General features: G+C 39.3%; 2 protein-coding genes and 1 long non-coding RNA gene across 3 annotated transcripts in view; 1 reads left to right on the top strand and 2 right to left on the bottom strand.

Annotated features, from left to right (window-relative positions):
• LOC122670845 overlaps positions 1-21,188 on the bottom strand; it is a 26,405-nt gene extending 5,217 nt beyond the window's left edge. Inside the window, exons 1-2 of the long non-coding RNA XR_006334269.1 lie at positions 21,178-21,188; positions 5,240-5,247 (exon numbers count right to left, since the gene is read on the bottom strand). This is a non-coding gene — a long non-coding RNA (uncharacterized LOC122670845). The remainder of the gene's footprint in view (positions 1-5,239; positions 5,248-21,177) is intronic.
• LOC122670843 (surfeit locus protein 2-like) lies at positions 2,446-6,960 on the top strand. Its single transcript, XM_043867852.1, has 5 exons — positions 2,446-2,726; positions 5,118-5,215; positions 5,568-5,852; positions 6,677-6,722; positions 6,821-6,960. Exons 1-5 carry the CDS (start codon positions 2,458-2,460, stop codon positions 6,894-6,896), a joined length of 774 nt encoding a protein of 257 aa, XP_043723787.1. The 5' UTR covers positions 2,446-2,457; the 3' UTR covers positions 6,897-6,960.
• LOC122670844 (high-affinity nitrate transporter 3.2-like) lies at positions 9,023-10,004 on the bottom strand. Its single transcript, XM_043867853.1, has 3 exons — positions 9,842-10,004; positions 9,102-9,656; positions 9,023-9,051 (listed from the first exon to the last, which is right to left on the bottom strand). The coding sequence occupies exons 1-2, from the start codon at positions 9,966-9,968 to the stop codon at positions 9,160-9,162; spliced, it is 624 nt and encodes a 207-aa protein (XP_043723788.1). The 5' UTR covers positions 9,969-10,004; the 3' UTR covers positions 9,023-9,051; positions 9,102-9,159.

The following is a 21,188-nucleotide window of genomic DNA, read 5'->3' as shown; positions in this document are numbered from 1 at the left end:
CTTTAGCTTATCCGTATCCACATTTATTTAGCTTTCGGACGGATTCAGATAGTACTAAATGGATACGGAAACGGATTTTGGCTATTCATTCACACCTATCTAGGGGGGAGTGTGGGCCCTTGTGCATGCATGGGGTAATTAGAGGGTGCACTGGTTTTTTTTCCTTCAAATTACGTACGATTGTTGATATTGACCCAATTCCAAGTTTTCAACTAATCCGTATTGGTATCGTATCGATATCAAATGAGACTGATACGAATACCAATACTGCAATACCTATATACAATTTGGATCCTCTATTGCCGAGTTGCCTGGTAGGACCGTGCTGCGCGGGCACAGTGAGGCATGCAATGACTGCCTTACCCCTGCCCAAGCGTCTTGCCTGAGTGGAGGTAAGGCAGTCATTGCGCACCTCGCCGTGTCTGTGTAACACGGTCCTTCTAAGCAACTCGGCAGTAGAGGATCTGGATCCTACCTATATAACCTAGAAAGGGAGGGGTAATTGTTGACGAAACAAACTGTCAACTCTAACCAGTAAAATCTAAATCCCCCTCGACAAACATGGTTCGTAATAAGGTTGCGGGTCGGGTCGGGTCGGGTTGGGTTGGGCTAGGCTTTTTAAAACCCCAACCCAACCCTGAGTCCCCTTGGCTGGATATATTATATACCAATGTAACATTTGAAGTTTATAAAATATATAGTATATCAATATATAATTTATAGTATAACTTAAAACAAGGTTGGGCTGGGCCAGGTCGGGTTCAGCACGAGGCCTCAACCCTAGCCCAACCCGACCCTGACTTAGGGCCAAAAATTTCTAACATTAACCCGCTCTTAGAGTCAGATATTTCGGCCCAAGCCTTGTTCGGGCTCAGGGCGGGCCATGGCCGATAGGGCCAAACTTGCAACCCTAGTTCATAATCTGGGGATTGGATCGACATCAACCATGGGCGATCCAATGCCAATCCACTAGCACAACTGAAGGTAAAAAAAAGTAGTGAAAATGGCAATTCCATCTGATCTAGATCGATTCAGAGCGATCAATATCAATATTGGCCGAGAGAGATCCCTATCTAATTTTTTATTCCTTAAACCATGCCGACAAAGTGAAATTAAAAACAATTTTTTTTTTAAGGGAAAAAGAATGTTGCTTGGTAGTTTGACTCCTATGCCTAGACACAGGAGCATGCAGAATTATTGTCCGGTCCCTATTGAAATAAAAAGTTTTTGATCCGTGTTGATACTCTTATGTGCGCTCTCATTGGCCCCCACGATGATGCAGAGGCTACACGACCAAGCAGTGATACTCTTACCTTTTTTAATTTAGAATTAGGGCAAGAGATTGTTGTATGGTCACGGCGTGGCCCCTATACCAACATGAGGGCCAATTAGAGTGTCTGGGGCATCAACATAGATGAGAGTTTTTATTTCACTGGGGTGGAGCGGTAATTCGTTTTGCTCCTTTTTTGGGCACAAGCTCTACAAGATCAGCATACATTCTTTTTCCTTGAAAAACTATTTTATTTATTAAAGGGCAAGAGATTGTTGCTTGGTCACGTGGCAAGGGGTGTCAGACGGTTAGTTCGATCTGATTTTCGGCTGGGTTGAATCCATTTGGGAATGAGTGAGACCAAAACCAAACTCTTTAAAAATTTTGATTTTTGGTCAGTTTTGATTTATTTCGCCTTTTTAATATCGGGTTAATATCGGTTTAGATCAGTTTATTTTTCGGGCTTAAATCATAATGAAATACATTAATAAGCTATAATGAAGAAAGATTCAATAAAAACACTTTAAATCATCTTCCCAAATCAAACAAGTAAGCAACCAAGAATAGGGAAATTGATTTGACTTATTCATGTTGTAATCGAACACAAGAGAAATGACTTGCAATGAGAAGATATCTAATATTGAATTTGATAAATAAATAGTATTTGTAACGAAATCATTATTTATCATCATAAGCGAAGATAACTAATATTGAAATCACAAAATGAACCCTCCTATCAAATCATTCATTTAAATGCTCAACTAATTTTGACTAGTAAACAAAGAGATCAATGGAAACATTCTTACATATCAATTTCCCTATTCATAATCTTGTTCTCATTGATTTATTACAACTCCCGTTACAATAATAAATTTATCACTAATATTGAAATCAATGAATAATCAAGTCACATATTCATAAACTTAAATTCAAATTTTTTTTTATCAATTTTATTTGGTACCGTCATACACCAATCCAAAAATATGAAATATTTATACTATTAAAGGATAAAATTTTCATCCTACCATGGGTAACGGTTGATGACTTGGAGACAGACCCAGAGCGTGAAGATAAACTGGAGGATTATAACGAGGGATGCGTCAGAGGCAAACCTAAAGACATTTTGTAAGAACGCATAAAAAGGGTTTGAGGTTTACGGTCTCTGGTATTATTTCACTGGAGAAGCTATGGCGACGGTGGAGGAGACAAAACCAGACTCTGCTGCAGAAGAGAAGGATAAGAAAAAAGTGAAGGAGGGTCATAACCTGCTGGGGTCGCCGACGTTTAAGGAGCTGGAGAACGGTCGATTCAAATGCATAGAGACTGGCCATGAGTTGCCCGCCAAAGACATGGGGTCCTATGGTCAGAGCAAGCGCTGTCGATTGGGTCTCATTGACTCTGCTCTTTCTCTCCAGAAACCCCCCCTCAACATGTTCAAACAGGATCCTCTCTGCCGGTATCTCTTTAATATGTTCCTCCCTCTCTTTTGATGTTTTCCTTTTTTCCCCCTCTTTTCACTCATCATTGTTGAGTAGGGCTATATTTATAAATGAAGTTGTGAATTAATTCTAGCTTAGCAAATTGTTAGAGCGAATGAGGGGTGAAAACATCTCTACTCGGTGATATTTTACTAATTTAGGAGTGGGTTGCTGCCTTAGTTTAATGTTCTGCTTCCTTTGTTATTGATTTGCAACAAGGGGCTTACAACTTGTGTTCTAAATCTTAAATTCAAATTTATTTAAGTTTCCATTCTCTAGCTGAGTAAATCTTCGTGATCATGAAGTTCAGGCATTTGTGAAAATTTCCACTAGGAGGACTTGATGGAAAATAAATTGGGGTTGGAACCTTGATGAGCAGTAATTTTTGTTTTTTGTATGAAATAAGAATCGACTTCGGCATGTTTTGGTTGTGGGATGGAAAACCTAATGTAGGAAAGGTTGAAGACTTGAACAATCCCAAAACAAGATCTAAAATCAGGGGGGTGATTTAGTTTGATGGAAATAGGGCTGGGATGATAGAATGGGTTAAGGGATAGGTCTAGGGTTCGGTTAGGGAAATGGAATAGGTCTGAAACAGTAGGGAACTCAAGGGCGGGCTTAAACAAAATTCAAACCAGCAGCAGGTTTCTCCTCTACCAATTTCACTAGAAGGCTAGAAAAACTGGGTTTAGGCAGAATTGGAGAGAAAACCCAATAGCAACCAATCTGCTTGGCAGATGAGGCTGAAACTTGGATTGAGTGGGGGTCTTAGAGGGGGGAAGGTGTGTGCTCAAAAGGTTGAAGAAAAGTATGCCTAGCTTGGGCAGGGGGTTGAGGGAAAGGAATTAGAAAGTTAAGCTAAAAAATAGAAAGTAACCTTAAAACAGTAGATTGGGCAGCAGCAGAGCAGCTCGGCTGAAGGGATGGGTCTTCTAATGGCTTGAAAACTTGAATAGGATGAAGAACAACAATAGTATGCAACCTTCTGGGCTATGGTGGGATCTTTGAGATATCAAAGTAATATTTCAGACATCCAGTGACCTGTTGCAACTTGCAAGGTTGTGTGTGGAGTAGGATTATATGTTGATTGCAATCTATATATAGTTTGGTGAGAGTCAAGTACGGTAGAGTGCCTAGAATACTACTATGTTCAGTATCAATGGTAAGTGAAGAAACGAAATTGCAAACTGGAGTAAGACTTGTTTCTAGTGTATTTGATTGCTTGGCCTCATCCATTTTGAATTGTTTCAAGATGTCCACAATGGAACCAAAAGGATGATAAAGAACTCCAATGCCCCCGAAGAAATGGAGTAGCCTGAGATCTTTTACTGTAGTGTCCAACCCAAACTTGGTAGTTTAAAGGTTATCAACATAGACCAATTCGGTTTTAATATTAGGTCTATTGTGATGAAGAAAGAATTAAATCAGTTGCCAGACCTCTGAATACAAGCTCCAAAAGATGATTATGTAATTTCTGGTACCAGGTTCCTGGTTCTTGGACTGCTTATGAATTTGTGCTACTCAATGAACTAATGGGGGTGACCCCTGAAAACATTTAGTGCTGGCTGCCACATGAATACCCCTCTAATGCTGCATAGAACCTTTGAATGAGACGTCATTCATGACAATGGTGAAGCAATTGCACAAATTCTTTGGGCTGTGAATTCCTCCACAGTGAGGAATAGGTTTGGGCCAAATCCCTTTGCCATGAATCTGGCTTTGTAACATTTATACTGGTATTAGCCTTTTCCATTTGTTTGGAATATCCATTGTCATCTGACCATAGTCATCATGAGATGGAGCTCAACCAATCAGGTGCATTGAAGAATAGGAACATGAAAACCTTTCAGTGGTTTCAGTCTTCCATGATAATCTTTACTCACTTCAGTGTAACAGCAGTTTCCGATGCTAAGGAGTCCGTGACTGGAATGGTGTTTGATGCCATGAAACCATGAACTAATTGTAGATTGGTGAAGAAAATTCTAGTGTCACATATCTGTGAACCTCATGAGCGTCACAATCTCAACTCAGTAGAAGTATTCTTGTTTTATTTTTATCCACCATCCCCTATTTTTCAAATTCAAAGGATCTCATGTGATGTCTTTGGATAGGATTTTGATTATACCTGTGACACCATTTCTGTGAGGTTAGCAAATCCATTGGTCAATACTTTCTCAAGTGATAAGTGAGGCATCGGTTGGTATTATTTATAATGATATTGAGTAAGTTACAACTGAACTGACAGAAAAGAGGAGAATACAACTTACTTTGAATGTTTGAACTTGACTATTCCTTGTGACAGTCTTTTGCATTGTTACTATTATTATTTGGTACCCTCCATTATTCATATGTCTACCATCTTATTGCAGATCAAAGTTAAAATGTAAGCTGACAGGAGATACCATCAATAAATCTGAGGAACATATATGGAAGCATATAAATGGGAGAAGGTTCCTCCATAAATTAGGTCTGTATTTTGATTTTCTAGCACTTTCTCATCTTTTTCTGACAAGGTGCGCCATTGAAACCCTTTTCTAAAACCTGTAAGGCTGTAACAGTTGCCTTTGTTCTTGCGTTCTCGAATTTTATTTCTTTTTTTCTCTTTGTTTCAGAATCAATGTACTTTTGGCTTAGCTTTTCATTGTAGCATTGCAGTTTGTCAGTGTTCAAGTGTCAATATTATTATGTTGATAAAATAGATATGTGTGCAGTGTTTATGGGATGGTTATCTTCTTATATATTCACATTGGAGCTTTCTGACCTTATATGTTACAAATATCCACCAACTTGTTTTTTAAATGCTGGTGTTTTATGAACAGAACAAAAGGAAGAAGAAAAGCTAGCATCATGTGACACAGTACTGGTAGAGAGTAAGCAGCTTTCTCACAAGGTTTCAAAATCAGACATGAATGGTGTGGAGACGGATTTAGAAAACAACGCTGGCCTGGATGACTCTCGGCCAAGGAGATCTAGTGATAATGAAAATGATTTAGAAGAAACCGACTTCTGGATCCCTCCTGTTGGGAGCCGCTGGGATAATGATGATGGTGGAGATCGATGGGGTACAGACTCAGAGCAGGAATCTGAGGAAGGTATTAAAGTGGGTAAGTGTGATAATGGCCTTAAAGTATGAGCTATTTTAACATCTTTAAATAATTTGAATTCATTGGTCTATCTTATGCCCCCCTTCATTAGCAGGATTAGAAAATAGTTATATTCAATTACTAAAACAGTCAGATACTAAGTAAACAAATTGATTATGGCACTCAGTTTTCCTTGGATACCGAAAAATGTAAATGATTGTGGTGTTATCTAGTGCTTGCTTAAAATCATATAAACTGTACTATTTCTGGTTGAGTGGAATAGTGTATGCCTCAATCTTGTTGACAAATTGGCAAACAAGCATAACTCATCTCAGGGGTCAATCTAGGAGCTATAAGTTTCAAAGAGAAAATTCTTTGGATAACCCCTCCTTAATTCTCTAGTACCTGGAACTGAGATGATTTATTAAACATAGCCCGACTTTCTCTTTTCAGTTATTCACTTATTCTTTCTTACCTGATCCCACACTAGCATGTTGGATTGGGTAGCAGTCCAAACAACCCTGTAATCCAGGTGTACTTCTGAACAATTGCTTTAATGATGGTGAGCTTTTTGGTAATCCAAAACTTGGATTTGTAACCTCTTGCACAGTAAGATGAATCTAGGAGCTTCTAGGAGGGACAAACTCACAACATCAACCTTGGTTGGGTGAAGTGAATTGGTTTAACCTTTAGACAAATTCAAATAGTGAAGTAACATTTCCATTTATGATTACAAGCAAGGAAGTTTAGTGAACTGGTTATAAGACACCTGTCCCCTGAATAAGTAATGCCTCCAAGCTATGCTTTGCCAAGTATGGATTTAAACTGTTGGTTTTCATCATCAGATGGAGTAGATGGAAGTGGCACCGAGTCAGGAGAGCTCTCCCAGCGGTATGCCCCTCGAAACATCCTTTCTTCTATGTGTTTGCATATGATATGCATTTCTCACAGTTATTGAGATTCTGCATAACTTTTCTATTGATTTGCAGAACGAAGCGAATATCCATTGAAGTTGGGCCTAGTAGCTTTGCCTCGAGAAAAAAGAAAAGCAAAATCAATTCCTGATAACTGCAGTTAAACGAAGTAGTGGTCTTTTTCTTTGTGTCTCCCCCCTCCCCACCTTTTTTTTTTTTTCTTTTGGTCTCGCTTTCGTATGCATAAGGTTGAAGGGGTATTGCATGTTAAAACAGATTTTAACCTTCCTTCAGTCAATCTGATTAGGTGAGGAATCTTAATGGAACATTATCAGGTAGAGTTTTGCTATCTTTTCAAGGTTCATCAAAATTCTTCCGGATTATTGTTGTAATGAATAATATAGTTGATCTTCATGTTGGACTGATTCATTGTAGGTGAGCTAGTTTTGTACACCATGCAGTGATTTGTGCATGGATGAGGGCTTGTGGTCCGCAGTATATTCCATTATTTGATCATTTTGACCATGGGATGGATGAGAATTCTGTGTATACAGCATATCAAATTTGATTGCTGTCATCATGTACAAAGATTCTAGTTTCTTTATAAGACCCAAATGCTTCAAAGAGTAGGGGTTTTTTTTTAAATGATTAATAGAGCATTATTTATTTAACAAGTGGGATGTCATATTGCATTGAAAAAATCAACATATGATTAGATGAGTAATTAATTCATTACAAAAAATCTGAATATCTACTAGAAAATTATTTTATTCTAGGTTGTATGATTTAGGGATTCATTTTTTGGATCATGCTTATTGAAATTTCAAGATTGAAATGTTGAAAAGCCCAATTTTGCTGTTGAGTCTAACAAGGTACAAAATGCTTATTGCTGGAGTGGAAGGTTAGAAGTTCTAATAAGAACACCGCCCCATTGCATGACCCCTACATCAGTGTGGGAGTCAATGGGAATGCACGCACGCAGGGGCCTCAGTTAGGGGGATTATTCATTTGGTGGGCGGTCATCTGATTTGATTGGAGTAATGACTGCAGTAGGAACTATGGTTTCAAATGCAAAGATTAACAATGCCAGAGTAGTTGCAGATCTCAAAGAATTCATCAATGGGCGGGAAGTTGAAGCACATAATGAACATTCTTTGACAAGTAGGAAGAAATCATTTCCATGGTAGAGAGAGCATTCCTAACAGCACTAGGAGGATAGATCATCGACGACACTCAACAGCGACATAACAAAAGCAAACTTCAATATCAAGGGAAGACAGAAAAACGATTCCTACCTCAGATAATACCTGACTTGAGCTTCTCGTTGGAGATTCACAGAGGGGAGCTGCATGGGGCGACAGTGATAGTCAGAGGGGAGTGGAGGGAGAGTAGTTACAGAGAGAGAGCTGGAGGGGGAGAGGGAGGAGAAGGGACCCAAGGGATGGGAGTTGCAAGGATGGTGTGTCGGGGGTGGGGCGGTGATGGCGAGGGGATGGGAAGGAATCAAATAGAGAGAAGACAGAGAGCAGGACGGGAGGAGGGAGGGGGGAGGAGATGGGGAGTTGCAGGGGCGAGGCATTGATGGCGAGACGGGAGGGGAAGGAGAGAGAGAGAGAGAGAGAGAGAGGAAGAGGGACAATCAGAGATAAGAACCCTTTTTTGTAGAATGGATCATCTACAAATTATTGTCCAATTAGAATAGTCACATGACTGATATAGTAAGTAAGAGTAAGAGATTTCTTTTCTAAGTGGCTGACAAGAAAATCACTTCTGGTTGGGGGAGGGGGAAGATAGCCACATTAGTCGGGATCTTCTACAGGTGGTGTATTGACCGCCTTACCCCTGCTCGAGTACCTTGCACAAACTGGGATAAGGAGGTCATTGTGCATGGCCTTGTGTCTGCGCAGCACAATCAGGATAGGACAGCGCACCGTGGATCTGTGTTGATTTATTACTTTCTTCTTCATTTGACAATTTAAAATCTACAAGAGGTAGAGAGGACATAAATTAGATGGGTGAAACATTTAATTAAGACAAACGAAACAGAAAGTTACATGGTTGTATGTGGCGCAGCTCTTGTGCCGCTGCCGCCCTCATAGAATAACAATTAACAATTTTTGTAAATAATTTATCAATACTTTAGAAATGCCTTCCTAGAGCCAGTGTAAATAGAATTCCCAGAAATAATTTTTATCTAAAAATCCACTAGAGCAATTATAACAAACTCCTACCCCTAAAAAAAGAAAAATTTACAATAACATAAACATTGCTATTAAGTATTAACCAACACATCTTATACAATAATTTCCCCCCAACCCTCTTAATCATTCTTTCCCCTTATAACAGTAAAATTAAAACTATCTCCCTCCTTAATACTGATTAATTAAAGAAAGAAAACAAATCAAACGTTCCACTCACTCCTGCACCGACATCTTTGCCTTCCTCTTCTCCAAAAAGAAAAATCCAACCAGCGACGCCACGGAGAAAGCAGAGAAGCAACCAGCGGCGATGTCGAGTGATGCGTGACGCCCACTGATCCCTTGGATTTCGAATAGGTTGGTTGTCTTCTTAGCATCCGTAGTCTGACCATAACCCACCTCCTCACCGGCGGAGTTATAAGCGTAAGCCCTCACGAAGTAAGTTGCTGTGGGAACGTCTCTTGTAATGGTCCAATCGAAGCTCTGTTCTACATTGTTCTTCGAAGTATCGTAAGGTTTGGATACGATTAAGTTTGGGCAGGTCTTGTCCTTGCTCAGATCGTCGTTGGTCTTCCTCCAGCTACGGTCTATCTGACTAATGGGCGCGTAGCATAGCTTCACCTTCACGCTTTTGTACGCCGTGTCGGTCCCAGCTGGGAAGCTCTGGTTGAATCCCCAGTTCACTGTGATTTGTTCTTCTCCGGCTTTCAGCACTGTAACCACCCATCACAAGGAAATAAGACACAAAGGGGGAAAAATTAAGAAAAAGAGAAACCCCTTTCATATGAATTACGAATAGTATTTTCCATGATTCTGTATGAAACCTCATCTGGGCATCTTGATTCTGGTAAAAAAGAGAAAGGAAGGTAGGGAGAAAAGGGATTAGGCAAGTACTAACCTTCTCCTGCTTTTGGTGAAGCGGTGACCACCAGTGTTCGTTTGAGCGAAGAAAAGAGCACAGTACCATAGCAGTTCTCCACCAAGCAGAAGAGAAGGAGAGAAGCGATGAGGAGACGAGAGACCATAGCTAATTGTTTGGAGGGATTAGGGAAGAACAGCTGCGGAAGAAATTTATAGACGGAAGGGTGAAGGGCGTGGAAGCTACTACCTTATCTTGGGGTACCATAAATCAAAGTCAACGGCCGTTTTGATAATAGAAGAGAGAGGATTAGGAGATTGGGAAGAACCATATTCAATCCAAGTTAGAAGCCTTGGCCCTTGGAGGAGTTGTTTCTAAGAGTTTAGATGGCCCTAAAGCTACATGAAGGGTTGGGGTTATGTGCTCTTAATTAATGATAATTCCTCTAATAGGGAGGTGTGGACCCTACCTTGGGTAGTGTTTTCGGGAAGAGGATAGGATGATTATTCCTACCTCTATGTGAGGAATTGGAGAGGGCAGCGAATTGGAGGGGACAACGATTCTAATTAATCAATCTTGATTTATTAACACTCGAGGTGTGTGAGAGAGAGAGAGGTGCTACCGTGCTAGTGTACCGTCTGTATCCTCTATTGGGGCATAGTTTTCAAATATTAATGTAAATAAGAGTCCATATTAGGTTCTTGTATGAAAACCATTCTTGTATGGCCTTTCATGTGAGGAGGATAGAGCTAGAAAGAGAAGAAGAGAAAGGAACCTAGGAGCAAGTGGCACAAAATGATTTTTTTCTTAATATATTAATTAGAATTCAAAGAATAGAATTTTTTTCTTAATATATTATCTAAGAAGAAATAAATAGGTTTGAGTTATGAGGCGTTGTTCTCTGTGCCACAGCGCAGGCTGCGCCCAGACACATGGGGGTGGGAGCAATGACCACCCTACCCCATAAGTGGCAGGCCCATGTATCTGGGCAGCCTACACTACGGCATAGAGAATATTCTCCCTTAATTTATTTGTCATTGGTAAGAGAGAGAGAGAGAGAGAGAGAGAGAGAGAGAGAGAGAGAGAGAGAGAGAGAGATGAAGAGATCGCTACCATAGCCTACACTACTTGTTTTGAGTGACTTTTCCATATAATACGCCCAGTGCCATCGTGCGGCTAGGCACCACCCATGTGTGCACGGTGGGGCCCACTGTGCACACATGTGTGGTGCCCCAGTCGCATGATGCGCACTTGACCGCTCCCAGTACTGGGGGCGATAATTTTCCTGATGTAATACTATATGATAGGGTGAAAGTGGGAGACGATAAGACAAATCTACTTCAGAGGGTAGGGCCTCCTACAAGAAGAGAGAGAGTGAGCTAATAATTCTTCTTGTGTTTCTTTTTCTTTTTTAGTTTTTAGTTTTGCAGGTTACGCCGGTTCTGGTGTTGGTGTCGCCGTGGAAATGGCCGGCTCTGTTACCCCTCTCGTCTTTCAGATCTTGTGGTCCTGTCACCGTTCACCGAAGCTCCTCTCGGAGCGGCAGCGTGGGCATGATGACGCAGATCTTCTCGGCACTTATGGGGTCCTTTTTTTTGACACGAGAGTGCATGCGCTTATCAGTTGCTGTGCTGACAGCACTTTATCGGGGGCAATGGCTTTCACCCATTCCCCTCTCCGAAGGACTCAGTCTATGGCATGCGAGACCGGGTCACTTTCTGCTTCGTCGGCCTTGGTTCTGTATACCCAAACCTTCTGTTGATCATGCTATCTATCTTTTTTTAGTATTATTTTATGTATCCTGTTTTTCTGTTGGTGTTGGGCGTGCGTGAATGAATAACCCGGTTATCTATCAAAAAAAAAAAATATTTGTGGGTAGAGCCTCCTACAAAAGGAGAGAGAGAGTGAGCTAATAATTCTTCTTGCGTTTCAGTAACCATTCGTGGCTTATATAGCCTTTTTTTGGGTAGGAGCTTATATAGCCTTTACAGATCAGCATCTTTCAGTTATTTTCATATCACTTTAGCAGACACCAAATCCCAACAGAAATTATATGAAATTCCTTAGTTTGTTTGGACGTGTCCTCCTTCTGTTACTCCTGCGTAGTGGAACATTAGTGTTGTCCCTACTTGCCACATCAGCTCTGCCATGATCAACATCTGGCACCATATCATCCTATGAGAGGGGGAGGGGGGTTAAGTTGCAAGAATCAGATGGATGGAACCATAGGCTCATAGTACCGGTATTGGTTGAGTTGATATCGATATGGATCGGCCATATCAAGTTGGATTTGATCATTTTGTCCATCAAGATACCGATATAATTTGTTTTGAACCATTTTGCGATACCATGTGTACAATATCGATCAATATCGGCATCGGCCACAATTTATCTGATCCCAATACCTAAAACCATGATGGACACGAAGTAGGAATGCTCCTCATAGTTCACCCACACCCAAATCTCTCACTCTTTGCCATCGTGGGTGAAAGAAAATTTTCTTATGCTCCATTAGTTCAACAGGATTTATTTCAGATTGATTCCCCCTTAATTGTATTTTACTTCAGTTGTTCATTGAATCTTTTGAAACTTTGTTCTATTGGATAAATTATCTTTATTAAAAAAAACAAAAAAATGAAAGAAAACTTCTCCATAAAAATAAGTACACAAAATGACAAAATCCTTTTTGATAAAAAAAATTGACAAAACCCTATTACCAACTAATTTGTGGGATTGCCTATATTAGGCAATAGAGCAAGCAATTCAGAATATGATGTTTCTATATGATTAAGTTTTTTGTCATCTATGGTGAAGAGAGAATCTCTTCTGTCTGGATATGATTTTCTAATTCAAGTAAAGAGGTATTTTGAATCTTTGTCAATAAAGGATGAGAATCCAATCATAACATCGAATCCCCATGGATAAAGAGATTCTCTCTTCACCCTTGTGATGATAAACTATTGCCATAGGAATCAGATTGGATCAAGGTGGGTCACTCTTGATAACTGTTGAAAAATAAGGAATCAGATCGAAGAATCGATCAATTCGGATTAAAATTGACCATGACCTATCTTGATTTCGATCTACTCATGCCAATGGTCCCTAGAATCAGTATGTTTTGAAATATGAGGGCAATTTCTAAGGTTCTTGGGATCCATTCTAATCGATTCCAACTATATCGGATCGAAATTGACACCTGAATGGCCTTTTCCCTTTTCATATTTTCTAAGAAGAGGGAAAAATGAAAGTAGAAGAAGAAGAATATGATACCATTAGAGCTAAAGGAGAATTCTGCGAGTGGAATTCAAAATATGGGATTATCGAGATCAAGTTCTATTTTGTATGGCCTTTGTTCCAAGTTGGCTTGTTTTGGAACAAATAAAATATTAAAAAAATGAAAAATAGTTTTTTGTCCGGTAGTGTGGCCTTTGCCAGCACTCCCGTGAATATCTCTCTCCTCCCCATATGTAAAAGACATCTCTACCCCCTTGTTTTGAAGATGAGAGAGATAGGCATATGTAAGGGCTGACGTAGGCCACATTCTCGGACAAAAAACTATTTCCCAAAAAACTTATGTTCTTTAATCCCTACTCTGGGAGGGCATTTGAGGTCGGTCTAATTTGTGGAAACATGAAATTAGGCATTACTAAACATAATTCCACTTGGGGCTGAGCGTTTAGCTCAGATGGCGCTAACAGCTTTAGGTCTGGTCGGGTAGTTGATTTTCCAAGTTCCCACTTTCTTCCCACCAAAAAAAAAACCTTAATTCCACTTAAAATTTGTACTCGCAAAATAGATATAAGCAGAATCAAAGAGCAGGAGTGTTATTAAACAAGGCTCAATAATCAATTCAATATTTGTTTTAATTGAAAAACCGTTTGTTTCAAATTGATAAACCGGTAAATCGATTCAATGTTATAATATTTCTTTTTAAAAAAGAAGCTTAAGACAAGGAGAAAGAGTAAGAGAGAGAGAAAGATAGAGAGTTTGGATCATTTTCTTTCTTTCTATTTATTGTTCTTTCTCCTTTACCAAAAAAAATATTTATTGTTATTTCTGTCTCGCACTCTCATCTCTCGTTGCCATTTTGTTTCTATTGGGTTTTATTGACTTCCACACTCATGTAATGCTGAAATTTTCAGATTTTTTAACTTCGATTCCTCTGTGTATGTCACGTTCTACAAAACACAATAAATAAAAAGAAGAAACAATTACACACAACCACAACACAATGATTTAAGTGATTCACTAAGATACCTTTTTATGTGGAGTGATAAGAGTAGTTTCATTACCAAAGGATAATGAATTACAAGCTCTCTTCTTTACATCTCTCTGTGTTTACAAAGAAATTCTTATAACCCTAATAACCCACATCACAACAATTTATAGAAAAACAAAGAGATACAAATTTTCCTAATCCTAATTACCCTAAAAACCTCAAGCCCTATCGGTTTTTAACTTCGGAGGCAACCCACAAATCCAGTCTACAAAATACAAGACATCAACCCTCAACAATAATGGAGTTGTTTCATAACTCCGGTGGAAAGAGGATGTAAAGGGGAAACCAATTAAACTTAACCGATTCCTCGATTTTGATTTGGGAAATTGAAACCAATTAATTTCGATTCTGTTTCATTTTACATTCATTACATCTTGGACCAAACCGATTTACACCCTTAGGTGAAGGTTGGCTGGGGAGTTTTAAGTCCAAGCTCCAAACAATTTTGGTTTATGTTCTGCCAAGAGAGAGGGATAAAAAAGGAGTGGTGGTGGTGGATCTCAGGCCAGCCCAGCCCAGCCCACCACCCATAAGAAAGGTTGGCTTATTTGCCCAAGGTTCAACCCGAGTTGCAAACCCTAGTTTCATAAGATTCCCATGATCCCATCAATAGATTAAAAAATCATGCTCCAATTTGTTTGGACCATCCGTGATTAGAGGGGAGGCTCCCCTCCCTGTTTTCTCTCATTGGTTCTATCCAGTAATTGGAGAGGATCCCAAATCTTTTTGGGAGATAGAAAGGCATAGTAAAGAGGGATAGGGAATCCATGTTAGTGCCCACCACATGTGTACGAAGCCGAAAGTCAGCTTTGTATTGGTACTTTATTGATATTTATAAGAGTACAGAGTTTCTCTTCACCCCACAGTGAGGAGATTCTCTACCTTTTTTTTTTTGTTGTCAGATGGGATTCTTATTTCTTAGGGGAAAGGATGACTTCGCATTGTAGGAAGATAATTAGGAATGATTTTTGATTTTATTATTATTATTATAAAGAAGAGTTTTTTTTATTATTATTATTATTATTGTTTTTTAAGAATCTTTGATTTTTTTCATTAGGATGGAGGGATCTGCCTCTCCTCATTCGTGGTGGGAGTTGGAGGATCCAACGCAACAAAAACACTCAAAAACAAGGCGGGTTATGATCATTTTATAGGGGGCTATTCGGGTCCCACTTATGAAATGACCAAAACCACTTTGATTTGTTGTGCTAGACTTGCCAGCTCTCGCCATGATTGGATGAGAGCCGAATTGGAATGGAGGGGGGTTTCATGATGTGAGGAGAGAGAACGGGGTGCTATGAGTAAACATTCTCTCTTTTCACATCATCATAGTTTGTACCACAACTATATAAGAGTGTGACCTAAGCAATTTTTTTTTTATGAGACACATAAATCAAACAAAGACCAACTTCATATGAAGTGCCATCGTGAGCCACCTGAGCAAAGGGCTGTTGGTTAATTAAACTTTTTAGAGAAAAAGAACCTTTTTTATCACGTAATTCCAATGCCCAGATATAGGAGCGCATAAAATAATCGTCTAACCTCTTCTAAAATAAAAGGCATCATTTGTGTTGATGTGCTTGTGTGCGTTCGCATTGACTCTCACATTGGTAAGGGGTTACATGATCAAGCAACGATCTCTTGTCCATTTTTATTTTATTTTATTGTACATGTACAATGGTATTGAGCTGATAATAGAGTTAAAAAAAAAACATGAAATCGGGATCTGATCCCAATGACACCATTTTGAACGGTCAGATTCAAGATCAGCCTGGGCAGATTCCGATCCAGTTCACCATTCCGATTTTTCAAATGCTGGTTAATAACCAAGACCGATTAAATTCTGTTTTTTAAAAAGTAATATTCAATGCAACATGATGGGAGAGATATATGTGGCTTGCACTCCCCCCTCCAATCACCTAATGCCGGTCTCCTCGGGCGCCCAATCCCATCTTCTTACCCCACCAATGGGCTTTGTGGCACAAAACAAAACAAATACGGGGTTGAAATTTTTTGGATACACGCTGCTAGGGTACTTAACATATATAATCCTCTCTCCTCCTTTGAAAAAGACTCATTTGTCTTTCTGTTTCAAGCACTGTAATTTTGTGTATGCTGCTAATTTACCAAAAGTTAGCGACATGCCCAACTCTCTCTTGTGACTAAATTTGAATATTAAATTTGAGACAGTAACCAGATCAGGCCTAACTAGATCCGAGTACTTAAAGAAGGGGGCAGTCGTGGGTCGCATGACCCGCTAGGGTTTTAGAGAGGGGCGGCCACTCAAGGTGATCCCATACTCCTATTCATACAATATACATTACCAAGCCTAAACCCTAGTCTTACATTCTCACTCTTAGTCTTGATTTTCACTCCATCTCTCTGCTAGTATTGTGTTCTTTGAGGGAATTCATCATCTCCCTTGGATTTGTGGTGGGGAGTCTCTTGAGGAGAAACCTAATGGGTACCTAGAGATCGAAGAAGATTTACGTATTTCATGTGACTAATTATCTTACCCACTTGTGATCCTCTTCTGCTGCATTCTTCACTGTATTAGGTAACACCTGAACGATGTTGTTTTATTTACAGAGATTTAGTTAATCTATATCACTTCCAATACAACCAAAATGGCTAAAATTATAGTCACATTTTCTTATGACAAAACTAGGTTTGCAGTCCAGATAAGGAACCTGACCTGTAGAGACATTGAACCTTTCATCTAAATGAACGCAAGGAAAAAGGAGGAAGAAAAGACACTATTGAGTTCCTTGCTTTCTTAGGTGTAACAGACTTTAATGGATCCACGAAAAAAGCATGGTATGATCTTTTTCATGGGATCAATTAAACCGTTCAAGAATCCAATTATTATTATTATTATTATTTGGGTTTTTTACAATTCTCACCCTCAAATCTTTCATATCTACTATTACCCCCCCCCAAAACTTTCAAACAATTGTTACCCTCCCCTATTGCATACTAATGACAAAATGATCCCCACCATTACAGTTCCGGAACGGAAGGGGTTAGTAGTGATATTGTGCTGTTGTCACAAATTATATATGATCAAAATACCCTTCGTCCAAATCCTTCCTCTTCACTTCCTCTCTTCACTTCATCACTTGCAGCAAATCGGAGGAACAAGAACATCGTCGGCTTCCTTCTCCGGCGAAGGAAGTTAGGGTTTGAAAAATGACCTCTCCAATGATAAATTAACCACTCTCATTGATTCAAATCAAGCCAAATGAGATAACACATGCCCAAAAAAACACAGAACCACCAAAATCCATTTCCATGGATTCAGATTCAGGAAGTTAGGGTTTGAAAAAAAAAATTCAAACGTTAAGGTGGATTCAGATTCAGGAAAGCTCAAAACCCTGAATTAAAATTAGAGGTTAACAGAGGAATAAAATAGAAATCGACCTCTGATCTCTGCAACGTTTGGAGAAGATGGTTTCTTCTATGCGATTGATGCCAGTGGAAACCAGATGCAGTATGATGGGAGATGAATGGGAGTTCATGTGCAAGGGAAGAAGAAGAAGAAGAAGAAGAAGAAACACCTCCCGCCTTCTTCTTTCTCCTCTACGAACCAGAACCTGAAATCCTCAAATCCCTTACCAAGACCAATTTTGAAGTAGCTGTCATGGTTCCTCAAATCCTCTCTTGCAATCCTGCTCACCCCCTTTTCTTCCTCCCAATCCCCCCTGGAAACTCGCCCCACCTCCAAGAGTAGGCAGCACCGCCAAAATCGATGGAAACCCAATACCTTGGCCCTCAATTTGTGACCACCCCTGTTCTTGGCCCATAATAACCGAATCAATCTCTGTCGAGTGGGAGTTCTTTGATATTGAAAACGATACAATAAGAAACGATTCTGCATCTAATGGGATATGAACAACTTTTCTTTTGCACACATGAATACGAATCAGCTCTATTTTGTGACCCACGACAGAGACGACCACTAGTTGGGCGATTCATGCGTGTATCTGAAGTCGGAAGTCGAAACATGGCAAAGCAGCTGAGTGACGAGCAGCAATAGTAAGAGTGGAGCAAAGCTACACTAAAAGTCTAAAACTGCCCCACCCCCTCTGCGAAGAAGACGAAGAACCCTCACTATTCTTCCTATCTCTAACTTCTCTCTCCCTGGTTTTGTTTTTTATTCGAAATACAAACCCATTTTTTATTTCTCCTCCTCCTTTCCCTACAACTCAAATCCTCCCAACCCACCGCCCCTGACCCTCACTCACTCCCTCCTCACTTCTTCTTCTTGCCCTGCAACCCGCTCCTTTCATTGCCCATCGCTCTTCTTCTTCTTTCGCTGCAACCTATCCTTTGAAAGGTTTAATAGAATTGAAAAAAAAAAAAACCAATTTGGTTTGCTACAACAGGTGAAGTGAAGAGGAAGTGAAGAGGAAGGATCCCATTTGAAGATTTGTTTTATTTCGTTTTGACATAAGGATATTTTGGTCTTCAAAATCCGTGACAACGACACATTTTCACGACTAACCCCCTCCGTTACGGGTATGTAACGATGGAGGACAATTAGTTATTAGTATGCAACGGGGGAGGGTAGCAATTGTTTGAAAGTTTTTAGGAGGGTAATAATAGATATCAAAGTTTTTGGGGTGGTAATTGTAAAAAACCCTTATTTTTTTGGTAATGAAACCCAATTGTTTTGAATGCTTTTAACTTGGCCTCTTCCATTTGTTCATTTGGCCAAAAATCTTTACCAAATTAACAAACACAAATTGTGTATTCCCCGCCCCGCCTTTTCATAAAAATGGAAAAATTACAAAAAAAAGGTACATTTTCCCTCAAGCTCTAGTGAAGGAGGAATTCTTTCAGCGATGGCTTTAATTCCGGTGGGATGAATGTCAGGGAATGATTAAAAATATTTCATAACTCGAATAGAGGTAAGGAGCAATAATGACCTTAGATTCTTGGGTCTTTCGTAAAAGAAACCATCTCCATAAACGAGAGAAAAACTTCCAACAAATACAGGTAGGGAGTAATAATAACCCTAGATTCTTGGTGTTTGGTAAAAGAAACTAACTCTATAGAGAGAGAGGTGCATTGTTGTTTCCCCACACTCCTTGCTATAAAAGGGGAAAAAAAATAATAAAAGAACAATAGAATTTAGGAAAAGTTTTCATACACGGCTATAAACCTTTGTTTCTACCACATATTATTAGCCAATTGACAACTCGTGTTGGTCAAGTGTTAATTGTATGGTCCTAATTCAATCCCACTGCCCCCTTTACCGAAAAAACAAAAAATTCAATACCACTACGAATATTGTAGTGCAAAATTTCCCTCCCTTCTTAATTCTAACAATAGTCAAAAATTATTTTATGGAATCTATAATATTCATAAGGGCTCATGTTCTCTGTGCCGCAACGCAGGCTGCGCCTAGACACATGGGCTTGCCACTTAGGGGCAGGGTGATCATTACGTCCACCCCCATGTGTCTGGGTGCAGCCTGCGCCCCCGACACAGAAAACATTCTCCCTATTCATAATTATGCAAAAGCTTGTGCTTTTGTTGACATTTTTTTCTTTTGAAGAAAGTTTAAACGGTCATAAATCTTTACCTTTTTGTATGAAGCCTAACACTATTCTTTGAGTCCCATCCAACAGCAATAAAAACATGGAATCTCTTCACTATAGGTGAAAGAAACTCAGCCTTTTTTTTTTTTTTTTGTTTTTTGTATTGACCTCTTATGTGTATGTTTGTGAAACAATTTTCTTAATGGACAAATCTAGTTTTGCCATGTTGGAGAGTGATGTGGAAAATTTAATTGTCGGATTTTTAAGGGATGGATTGATTATGCAACATTTAAGCCTCAAATTCAATCATTTAACCTTCCATCTAACGGCATAATCTATCATATATGTTCATGCACAACTATTGATATTTTAACCAGTATTGGATCCCTCATAATTTTCAATGGTTTGTTTTGCTACTTGGCAAATTCTATATGGACTAGAATTTGACATGTGAATAGGGTTTACCAGTGGTGCCCCTATGTACAAAAACTAGGTCCTACATCTGAATATTTTTATTATTTGGGAGAGGATTCCCTAGAATGCCAATGTAGGGGGAATCTACACGCCACCCCAATTGTAGTGCGAGTAGTTAATTATAAATCATTCAAATGGGGCCACATGATTAAGCATGAAAGAAAAAATAATTGAAAAAAAAAACCCCATAAGAAGGAAACAGTATTCTGACGTCATGAGAAAGGTATTCTCCCCAAATACATATAACATTTGTTTTATTCTTTAATTTTTTCATGTGTTGATCCGGATTCTTGTCACACCGCAGCTGCAAAATGGAATTTCTTATGCGAAGCTAATAGGGCACTGGGCACTGGAGGGAATGCTTTATGATTCGTATACAAAGAGATCCATATAATAAGAGAGGAAAGAGTGTATGAAGGATAGCAATATCGTCATCATTTTCCTTTTTTTAATGTTTAATTTTTTTAATAAATGAACTTACTGAATAGAGATCAAGAATATAGTTGACATAGCATTAAATTATAGATGAGAATCTGCCCACCATAAGTATGAAGATCCTAAATTTTTTGGTTTCTATACAACTATTTTAAATGTTAAAAACTGTCACATTGTAGATTAGATGTTACCCAAGAATTGTGAACATGTTAAGTTTTAGACTGGCAGCCACGCAGACCCCGACCCGTTTGGTTGAGTAAGTCGGCAACTTAAGGTAGCCCTCCCCCTTGTGAGTTGTATTTCTATTAGGAATACAGATGGGAAGGGGGCTGGTTATATATATGCTCCTATTATCAGCCCCCTAATCCTAATTGCAATCTTGTAACATAGAATTCTCTTCCTATCTTACTCTCAATCTTGTATTCCAAGTTACCAGCGTGTTCTCTGTGGGATTCCATCAATTCCCAAGGATTTGCGATGTAGAATTCTTCACGAAGAAGCCTTGTTGATCGTGGTGCTTGTAACCAAAAGTTTAGTTCTAGATCTCTTCCGCTACATTACCATCTCCGTTTAGGTAACACCCGAACTGTACCCATGAGATTCTAGATTTGTTTACATAGACTGATCAAGATTCGCTACATGACAAAACAAAGTT

The sequence above is a fragment of the Telopea speciosissima genome, chromosome 8 (assembly GCF_018873765.1).
Source record: "Telopea speciosissima isolate NSW1024214 ecotype Mountain lineage chromosome 8, Tspe_v1, whole genome shotgun sequence".
In the NCBI taxonomy this organism is placed as follows: domain Eukaryota; kingdom Viridiplantae; phylum Streptophyta; class Magnoliopsida; order Proteales; family Proteaceae; genus Telopea; species Telopea speciosissima.
This window is presented reverse-complemented; position numbering and strand designations above follow the sequence as displayed.